Source organism: Quercus lobata, chromosome 3 (genome assembly GCF_001633185.2).
Source record: "Quercus lobata isolate SW786 chromosome 3, ValleyOak3.0 Primary Assembly, whole genome shotgun sequence".
In the NCBI taxonomy this organism is placed as follows: Eukaryota; Viridiplantae; Streptophyta; class Magnoliopsida; order Fagales; family Fagaceae; genus Quercus; species Quercus lobata.
This window is the reverse complement of record NC_044906.1, coordinates 63,850,797-63,861,919: the sequence shown is the minus strand read 5'-3', so window position 1 is coordinate 63,861,919 and position 11,123 is coordinate 63,850,797. Positions and strand designations below refer to the sequence as shown.

The 11,123-nt window shown below is 33.2% G+C and overlaps 2 protein-coding genes across 2 annotated transcripts; one reads left to right on the top strand and one right to left on the bottom strand.

Moving 5' to 3' along the window:
- The first annotated feature begins 216 nt into the window (after positions 1 to 216).
- LOC115982028 (amino acid transporter AVT1I-like) lies at positions 217 to 3,371 on the top strand. Its single transcript, XM_031104498.1, has 3 exons — positions 217 to 385; positions 873 to 1,480; positions 2,800 to 3,371. The coding sequence occupies exons 1-3, from the start codon at positions 268 to 270 to the stop codon at positions 3,310 to 3,312; spliced, it is 1,239 nt and encodes a 412-aa protein (XP_030960358.1). The 5' UTR covers positions 217 to 267; the 3' UTR covers positions 3,313 to 3,371.
- A 2,594-nt stretch (positions 3,372 to 5,965) lies between these two features.
- On the bottom strand, positions 5,966 to 9,979 carry LOC115981261. The gene is made up of 8 exons (XM_031103421.1): positions 9,965 to 9,979; positions 8,838 to 9,032; positions 7,796 to 8,117; positions 7,647 to 7,709; positions 7,313 to 7,555; positions 7,176 to 7,226; positions 6,981 to 7,058; positions 5,966 to 6,726 (listed from the first exon to the last, which is right to left on the bottom strand). The coding sequence occupies exons 1-8, from the start codon at positions 9,977 to 9,979 to the stop codon at positions 6,017 to 6,019; spliced, it is 1,677 nt and encodes a 558-aa protein (XP_030959281.1). The 3' UTR covers positions 5,966 to 6,016.
- Positions 9,980 to 11,123: the final 1,144 nt, after the last annotated feature.

Sequence of the window (11,123 nt, the reverse complement as noted above, 5' to 3'; positions counted from 1 at the left end):
GAAAAAGTGTGTGAAAATACGTATAATAATGTTATTTAAAAACTGAAAAATGTTGCTTAAAATCACGTACCAAACATCTTGAATGCCTATCTACTCATATTCACTATCACTTTTTTTTTTTTTTTTTTTGGATAAGCATTTTCACTATCACCTTTCAAGAACCAATTGTGTAGTCAATTATTAAATAAAAAGGGAAAATTATCCAAAAAGCTTTATCGGTTTCTCTCTTTAAATGAACCCAACACTTTGTATAGTGGGCAAAAAAAGATGGAACACCTAAAAGCAGAGGGAGTGGAGAGCCAAAACCAACTCCCACAGTTGGAGCAACCAGGCAAAGGCACCACCTTTCTCAAAACTTGCGTCAATGGGGTCAATACCTTATCAGGTCTCTCTCTCTCTCTCTCTCTATCTCTTGGAGAGTATGCTTTTTATATCGAGTAATGCTAAGAAATCAACATTTTTCACAATTTTTTTAAAAAATAATTGTTGACGTAGTCTATTGTGATTGGAATAACATCACATTTCACTTAGTTTACTACTTTAGAGTACTTTTATCATGCGCCTATCACAATAAGTAATGTCAACAGTTGTGAAAAATGTTGTCTTTAAACATACCATTTTGTGTCATAGGGCGACTTAGAAACAAAGTAAACATGATTCTTCCTATGAATAAGCTTATGATTCTTCCTGTGAATCACTGCTTGACTGCTTATGGCTGCATGGTTTATTCTAGATCATGAATTCATGTATTCAGATGTCATGACTGACTGTTGATGCACGTATTGAATCTATCTAGCATGAATTTGTGGTGCATGCAATTGTTTGTCACCACAAACATAGTGATATTTAGCATGAATATCTATCTATTCCAGGTGTGGGGATACTATCAATTCCATATGCACTTTCACAAGGAGGGTGGCTGAGCTTGCTATTTCTATTCCTAGTAGCAATTCTCTGCTGGTACACAGGATTACTCCTACAACGGTGTATGGATGCAAAGCCTGCCATAAAAAATTATCCTGATATAGGTGAGGCAGCCTTTGGATGCAAAGGAAGAGCCATGGTATCCATGTTCCTGTACCTTGAGCTGTACCTAGTTGCAGTTGCGTTTCTGATATTAGAAGGTGACAATTTAGACAAGTTGTTTCCAGACATGGGGTTCAAAATTGCAGGCCTAAAGGTTCGAGGGAAACAAGGCTTTGTTCTGCTCACTGCCCTTATAATTCTGCCAACTACATGGTTGAGGAGTTTTAGTATCTTGTCCTATTTTTCTGCTGGAGGGGTCATGGCTTCTGTTATTGTGCTTGGTTGTGTTTTCTGGGCTGGTGCAGTTGATGGTGTGGGGTTCCATGAAGGGGGAAAGCTTTTGAATGTGGGTGGCTTGCCTACTACTATAAGCTTGTTCACCTTCTGTTATTGTGGTCATGCAGTTTTCCCAACACTCTGCAATTCAATGAAAGATAGAAGCCAGTTCTCTAAGGTAAGAAATAGTACTCCACTACCCAAATAGGAAGTAAGAATGAGAAATAGAACCATTTGATTTAGTGTGTGTTTGGCAAAAACTATTTTTCCAACTTATTTTATTATTTAGCTTATTTTTACTATCATTTATGGGCCCCATTACACTTTTTGATATTATTTTTGAGTCCCACTATGCTATTTCAGTTAACTTTTACCTTTATTTACACTACTTTTAGCAAAAAGTTTTTAGTTTTAGCAAAATAAGCGAATCCCAAACGAACCCTTAATTTTTTTTCTCAAAGTTACCGATCAAAATTAAAAATAATTAAAATAATTGGTAGATTTATTATATATATATATATATAATTCGATAGTTACAACATTGGAAAGAAGAGATTCAAACATAGGATATTTCTATTGAAAATACTAAGAGATATCCGTTTAATAATCTTACACTACTCAATAATTTTTTTTATTGAATTTGTATTTTGAAAAATCAACTAGTTCGAGAGCATTTTCCTTTTATAACCTCTAAGAGCAATTGTTATCTCATATAAAATTTTTAAATTTTATGTTTTTTCTTTTCTTTTTAAAAAATTATACATAAAACATGAATTCATGGATTGTATGGTAAATACTAAATAGCATGATAACATCCAATTAATATGAAAGTTGATGTGCTGTTAAGGGGAATGCAAACTTAAGATCTAGTGAAATATTTGAAATTATTAATTTGATAAAAAGACATTAAGTGGTGCAAATAGAAACATAGACTTATATCAAGTGTTACAATAGTTTTTAACTTTTTAAAAAATAAATAGTTTACAAATCCAAACTTTGGATTACATATTTTCATTGTTGTTGATACCCATACCAAGTTTCATGTTAATTGAATATTATTTACTATCTAATCTATAAACTCATGTTTTGTGTATAATTTTAAAATTATAAAAAAAAATAAATAAATAAATAAAAAAACACTTGAAATTTGAACATTTTAAGATGAGATAGTTATTGATCTTCATCTTAATCTTTTGCAAGCATGGAAGATAAAAATAAATAATGGATTCATCAAAATACTCTTTTAATAATGTCCTTGTATATATAAACCAAAACAACACCAAAAGAGGAGGGGAGGAAAAAAAAAAAAAAAACAAACAAAAGTCATTGTACCTCAGCTACTGAAAGGAAATTTCATTGAATATTCAGCAAAAAAAGAAAAAGAAAAAAAGTACAATCATGGATTCCACTACAGGCTCTTTTAACGTTAAAATATAAAGGTTGAAGATCGTAAAGCATTAACAGGTTCTTTTTCCCTACTTTTGTCTCTTATTGCAGGTTTTGCTGGTCTGTTTTGTCACCAGCACCATCAACTATGGATCAATGGCCATCCTAGGCTACCTGATGTATGGAGAAAATTTGAACTCTCAAGTGACATTAAATCTTCCAATTAGAAAAATTAATACAAAAATAGCAATTTACACTACACTAGTGAATCCCCTTGCTAAGTATGCAGTTATAATAACTCCTATTGCTGATGCTATTGAATACAAATTTCCTTCTGGAAGCAGTCGATTAAGTAGTGTCCTCATCAGAACAGCAATTGTGATCAGCACAGCAGTTGTGGCATTGACAGTACCATTTTTTGGCTACGTTATGGCATTTGTTGGTGCTTTTTTGAGTGTCACAGCCTCAATGTTGTTACCATGCCTATGTTACCTAAAGATTAACAAAACTGCCCGAAGTTTTGGGTTAGAGTTGATAATAATAGTGGGGATCTTAGTTATAGGTTCTTTTGTTGGTGTAGTGGGTACCTATACTTCTTTGAAACAAATTGTAAACCATCTCTGACGTTCAAGATGGCAACTTGAACTTGTGATTAATAAGATTAACTAATAAGTTTGATTCTTACCAGATGAAAATACAAGTTCTACCCAGTAAGCATATAAGTCGGCTCACAGAAGAATAAAAAAGACATGCAACACAAATTCAATTTTCTGTCGATGAAATAAGCAGCAAAAGTAATTGATAATTTCATATTTGCATATTTAGACCAAAAGAAATAATCAAAGCTATAATATTCTCCCCCACTAAGATACAAATTTCTTACTAATCACTGATGATGTTATCCCAAATGACTTGCACAGATGATGGTGATTCGGAGTATTTTTCACTTTGCATCATGAAAATTTAGCAATTAAATCTCTCTTCAAAGCTTAAAATGGGATAAAATTCTATAACAGGTAAAAAGAACCCTTTTGGAAACTTGGCCTAAAGAATCAGCCAAATTCAAGCTCTTCTGGCACTCCATACCATACAAGTCTACGTTCATGTCATATACTCATATCTGAATTCAAGTTGCTGTGTAGTATAATACACAGTCATGTGTAGCTGTGGCTAGGCTTAGACATACAAAAGTTTCTGCTGGGATCGGTACCAGGTTAAGCATAAAGTAGAAGAAATTCTGTCAAAGACTACACTAGCCATTATCAAATCTGCTACATGATTTTGATTTAATTTTAATTGGCTGCATTCAGTACCCTAGAATCAAAGCTCGAACCCAGCCAATCACCACCTTAAAATGAAATAGTAGGAAAACAATTGAAATCAGTTATTTTTTGTGCAAACTATGTGCAAATATCCCATCTGTACAAGGAAAAAAAAGGCACAAAATATATGTTATCTTTTAAAAGTATCAAAGAATATCCCTACCATATCTTTGTTAAAAACTGCTAATTAGTAAACAGCCGATGGAAGCCGTACATAGCCACTTGGCTTCCTCTATCTCAGCTTGAGTCTGGAACACAAAATAACGGCTTCTGATTTTAAACATTATCAGTTACACAGCTATGCATCACAAATTGCACTGTGTTCTTCTGCATGTAAATCAGAATTTCAAACAAATTGCAAAACAAGTTCTATACATACAGATATTATAAAAATGATCTCTGGTCGGTCAAATTATGTGGATGTCAAATGCCATTCAGGATAAAATTTGTTGTTAAGGGAAACAATAAATCGGAAAGCTCAAATTGAAATTTATGGTATTTTTCATTCACATTGTTCAGGGCAGAGATGTTTTCCTGCAAAATGGATACTAGATAGAATAGCAAACATGTCTTCTACATATGTATGTTGGACTGTAATTTTCTCTTTGGATACAATATAGAATGAAAACTATTGAGCATTGACTTATATAAATGGCGAAAAGTGGATTGTTAATAGATTTGATGTACATGCCTAAAGTACACAGTTCTTGATAGCCAACAGATCTATGGTGCACAGATTATTTAACAATAATGAACATTGTATAAGTTAAATATTAGTGACAAATGACAACACATATCCTGGTTTATTGTTAAATTGTGTAAGCTGAAATTCTAAATTTCTCATTTTACTTATGGAGTATTCACCATTCATTTTGAACTGATAGATGCTCGACAATCATGCAAATTTCTGTTGTAGTAGCAGTATTAGTGAAGTGCAGATCATTTTGAACTGATAGATGCTCGACAATCATGCAAATTTCTGTTGTAGTAGCAGTATTAGTGAAGTGCAGATTGAGTGGGTTACCAATATTGTGGTGGAAATGAAAATTTTGAGGGTGGTTGTGTAGTCACATATTGCATGGGGCCACTACTTCAAGGTAAAGCACTAGTTCAATGGTGACAACTGTGGATAATTTGAAATTTCTCACCTTTTGCAAAGAAGAGGAAAAAAATTCTTCACATTTGATATCCCTATAAGAAAAAAATTGATGTATACCTTTATTTCTATCTGGTACTCCTTATTGCTGAGTTACATCATGTTGAATCCCCATACGTACTTCACGTTTTAGTTGACTTAATTGTTGACACATACTTTTCTTCTCAGTTTCCACAGTCACTGCCAAAGGAACATGATGATGTCAATACACATATGGATCTAATCAAGGATGTGCATACAGGTATACAATGTAAAAGCAACCTAGAGATGAAACATGATAACTTTTATTTGTCCATATAAGAGCCACAATGGACTAAAGTTATTAATCATGTACTATTTATACCAATAACCAAATTTCAAAACCCCACCAATAAGAAAAGGAACTTAAATTATGGTTTTTAAGTTATTTAAAAATGAATGGACATCTGTGCTTCTTACACTAAAAAAATGAATGGACAAGTATGAGAGACAGAGAGAGTACGAAGATTTTATAGATCTGTTCTTTCCTTTCATCATCACACGACCAGAAAATGTGAATTTCCTTAAGTCAGATATGCAAACTTTTCAATTAATAGTTAATTCATTATTCAATGACTTCAATGTGATACACGTAGGCTGACATGACATGCATTCAAGCACTAGATGTGAGCTTGATTATGTCTCATCACACTAGAAAGATCCAATTAGTTGCAACAGACCATATATGTCCCATGACTCAGCAATATAATTTTCTTTGGCTAATTTATTAATTAATTGAGGAGTGGATGAAAAGCAATAGAAATTAATTCGATCTCCAAAATAAATGACAAACATATCTTTTACTAACACTATAGAGAAAAGTGTCCATCCGTCAACAAGTATAACCTTCGTGGCTCAAAGAATTAGCAGCTAGCTGAGATTTATGAACCATTTTCATTGGTCTACCATCCAGCTCTGCAGGACAGGCTTTATCATTTAGTACACAATTATTGAAGTCTTTATGCATATTCTTTAATGCCATTTTTTCATCAATTTGTTGTGATCTTTGTTGATATTCAGGCATACAGCAATATTCCCTCAATGGCATTGCTAAAATGGGAAAGAGTAAACTTGTTCCCCCATTGTGCATCTGGCCCCATGGTTGGTTGACCATATGTTGTCCCTGCATTTTTGTTGCACCGAGGTAGGTTTCTGTCATTTCATTATTCCATGCAAATGTTCCTAGCAGCTCTTGCTGGCATGCAACTAGATTTTGCTCCCTTGACATCATTGACATGCATGACAGGCAATGTGGATCTACTAGACCAGTCAGTCCAACCTGGGTTTTCTCCAAGGCATGCATTTTTTCCCGCACTGAAGAATCTATATGTTCTGTCCTCAGTTGTCCCCTTCGTTTGCTAATTTTTAATGCTCTAAGATGCCGTGCAAGACGTTGTTGTTCCTTAAGTTGTCCAAGGTCACTACTAACTCCCACAAACCTGTGACTTCTACACGCTAGTGTTCTGTTATTTATTTCTTTTTGATGTCCAATTATATATGACTGTTTACTAGTGTTTTGCATTTTCTGACACCGTCTTCTATCTGCCACAGATCATAGATGCCAAATAAACTACAGTGTCAGCAACTATAGTCTATGAAAAACAGATTCTCCAATCACTAGCAGAACAAAGATTACAAAAAACATTGGTAGGTACAAGTCATAGAGCACCAATTAGCCATGTGAACTTTGCAAAATATAGCATATACACTTAATGTGATTAGATTGAGGGCAAGCCAACTAGGTTTTGAGGATTCCCCAAACTCACATGGAAGTAACTAATTACACTAACACATACCAGAAGCAGGTTGATTGATTCTCATATTTATATGGCGTTCATCCACACCATTTTCCTTTGGGAGATTGCACTTTGCAACTAAATCCAAAAAAAACAAAAGCCAAAAGGATAATTCAAAATCTACAGCATCTGAGAACATAAAAATGTCACATTGCAATAAATAAAATAACACATCACCCTTTTGATAGGGGTCACCTGTTTGACCTTGTACAGCAGTAACTCTTCCTAGATTCTGCTCATCTGGTTCTGGTCACAACCCGTTAATAAGATTGTATCAGCTGCATCTAGAAAATATGAAAGATATTGTTTACTTTGCAATTTCAGATGTTTACTTTGTAAATGTCTAGAACGAGCTAGACGCCGGATTTGGCTTAAGCGAGGTGTTCTTCCTTGTAAATGATCATCAGTGTACTCCCCATTATTATCTTGCACCAAGAAATGAGTTTTAGATCGAGCTTGTCGCCGAATTTGACTTAAGCGAGGTATTTTGGCCTGGCAACAGATTCCATCCTGTTCAGCTCCTACATTAGCACTTGCAAGAAGTCCATCATTTTGTGTCCCTATATATTTCTGATCTGAAAATATGACAGTTTGAACATTATTGTAAAAACAAGCATGTTATAGAAGACTGTTACAAGAAAATTAAATGTGCACAATATCACAGACCAGTAGAAGTTGCATTGCTAAGATTTTCTTCTGACTTTTGAGCATTTGGATCAGTACATAATCCTGATTAAATCACAATGAACATGACATTAGCTACTATTCAGCACTTTAATTCAATAAAACAAACTATTAATTCTCACAGCCTCGACCTTCACTATTTTCGTCATTTCTGTGTTCCTCATGGAAGCAAACTTCAGATTCTGACAGTAATTCAGCTGACTGTGCAAGTATCAAAAGATGATCAAAGCCCCCGTCATGGTCCTTTCCCTTACTTACTTGCCCTTCACCCGATTGCCTATCCCCATTTTGGTGACATTTCTTCTGCTCCCCCATCCTATCTAACAGTGGTTTGGGCATAGATGGCTCAAGCTCTTCATTGTACTGAACACGTTTTGCCCGTATAGCAGCACGCCTTTGACGTGCATCAGCATGCCATTGTTTCTTCAGTAATTCCCACTGCACATCACATGCCTGTTGCCAAACAGTTTCACTGGTCATTCCAATGTGTTCATCAAGAAATTTCAAACCATTTTGATAGGAAGCGTTCTATATCTATTCACTATGTTTAGTGGTCATCTTCAATTTGATTTTAGCAAAGAAAATAAAAAGTTGTGTCTTTAGTAAGCAATCCTTCACCTTTTGTTTATTAAGCAAAGAGAAGAAAGATAATCAGAATTTACTAAGAACACAGCAAATTATTTTCGAAATGACCCGTCATCCCCTTTGAACAAACATATGCCTCACCACCATTTTGTGAAACATTACACAAATGAAGCATAAATCACATTCACAGAAAACGGGCAAGACACTTAAAAAAATAAAAATAGTACTCCACTATTACTTCGAAAATTACCGGTTATTGGTTTTTTTTTTTTTTAGACTTTCCATATCTCTATCAAGATTCAAGCAATGCCAGAACCTATTGTGCTATCAATGGGAGTATGAGAGCACCCATTGAAAATAAAACTACTAACATACAGAGTGACTGAGTAAGCCTTGTGTGGCATGGTAAAATAGTAGACTGGTGATTTTTTATTATTATTATTTGATAATTAATTAAATTTATTTATTTTTTAAAAAATCAAAGAAAGGTGCTACCCAAGTACACAGATGTGTATACCACAGGAAACCAGACTAGTTATTTATTGTCAAAAGTATAAGGCCCCAGTCGGTGTCCTTTCCCTTACTTACTTGCCCTTCATCTAATGGCCTATCCCCATTTTGGTGAAATTTCTTCTGCTTCCCGCTCCTATTTAACCGAGTATTGCACAGGGACTGCTCATGATCTTCATTGTACTGAACACGTTTTGCCCGTATAGCAGCACGCCTTTGACGTGCGGCAGCATGCCATTGTTTCTTTAATAAGTCCCACCGCACATCATGAGCCTGTTGCCAAGCAGTTTAACTGGTCATTCCAATGTGTTCATAAAAAAAAAAATTCAACCCATTTTGTTGGGAAACACTCTCAATCTCTTCACTATTTTTAACGTTCATCTTCAATTTGTTTCAGAAAATAAAATAAACACTTTTTTTTTATCAAGCAAAGAAAAGATAAAAGGATAATCAGAATTTACAGCAAACACAGCAATCTAGTTTTAAAATGATCCATTGGCATACACTTTGAACAAACATGCCTTACCATTTTGTAAACATTAAAGAAACAAAGACTAAGTCACATTCACACAAAATGCAAAAGATACTTTTTAAAAAAGAACAAAAACAATAGAGGTATTTAACGAGCAGGATTTGTATTTCAACTCTTTGTTTGAATGATTTGTATATCACAAGTTTTTTTTTTTTTTTTTTTGAGCAAAATCTCCAAAACTCAAAGTCCTTAACTAGTTAAATTTATATCTAGCTATTCATACTTGCAGTTCTTCTTCAAATCCTTTAATTTTAAACCATCATATCCAATTTCAACCCAGAGGTATTTCACTGCTACAAATTAATGGTTATTGATTTTTTTTTTGGTCCCAGTATGGAACAAAACCTCAGGTTTTCATTAGACTTAACCAAATCTCTATCAAGATTCAAGCAATGCCATTGAAAATTAGTATACTAATAACATATAGAGTGACCGAGTGACCTTTATGTGGCATGGTAAAATAGTACAGACTAGCGTGCAACAACAAAGCCTTAGTACTAAAATTTTTGGGCTTGACTATGAACCTTGATTGATTAGTCATGATTAGTTACATGTATTTTTTTTTCTTCGTTGAAAAAAAAAATTAGAAACTATTAGAGAAATAAAAAATAAATATATTTAGAAAGTTTTAGAGAAATAAAGAATAATAATAAGACATAGAAGTTGGACTTACCAGAAAGTACATCATTTCTTGCTAGTGTTACGAGAGTATGAAAGAGACAGGAAGAGGACCAAAAATGTTTATATTGTGTTTAGGAACCCTAATCGGAGATTCCGAGGAATATAAAAAGTCCAAGGTGGGGCACACCGCATGTGTCTCTTTAAGTTTTTGTTTCTTTATGGATTTTTTTATTATTTATTTATAAAATTAAATGAATTGGAATTTTTTGCGTTACATAAAATAAGGTTGTGCTGCTGCAACATGTGGCGACATGGGACTGTTGGGTTTCTATTTGATAACAAAATACTAGCAATTTGGATATGTTTGGAGTGAATCAATTTAATTTTATTGGTTAAATTGAAATTAACCATTTGGTTTTTGACTTATTTTTTGTGGGTTATAGTTAGCTAAATTGATGAGGTCTTTTATTGTGGAGTAAACAAGTGTGAGATTTGAATTCTAGCCTATGATAATAAAGAGTAATTATCATTGAGCTATAAAGAAAAATATTGAATCATTTTTATTTCAAAATTTTAAATTTCAATTTTAAATTTCAAAATTTTTATTTCAATTTTAAATTTTAAATTTTAAATTTCAATTTCAAAGGTCTTGTAGGTTTTGACTTATTTTTTGTGGGTTATAGTTAGCTAAATTGATGAGGTCTTTTATTGTGGAGCAAACAAGTCTGGGATTTGAATTCTAACCTATGATAATAAAGAGTAATTATCATTGGGCTATAAAGAAAAATATTGAATCATTTTTATTTCAAAATTTTAAATTTCAATTTTAAATTTCAAAATTTTTATTTCAATTTTAAATTTTAAATTTTAAATTTCAATTTCAAAGGTTTTGTAGCTGAATTGGCACCTCCCCATGCACAAAGTGATTGGGAGTCTAGGGGGGAAAGGGTTCGAACTGCGGAGTTAGTAGCATGTTGTAATTATTTCTCAAAAAAAAAAAAATCCCTACTTTCTAAAATAAGATCATTTCGTGGATTTATTTAATTATTTGACACCATTAATTGAACAGAGGTAGACTAAAAGAAGTTAAATAATTTAAATGAGAGAAAAAAATGAAACTTGAAGATCTAAGGTTCTAAATTGAAAATATGTCAAAGTCAGAGATTATAATTTGTAATTTATTCTATTTTACTTAGTTTAACACCTTAATT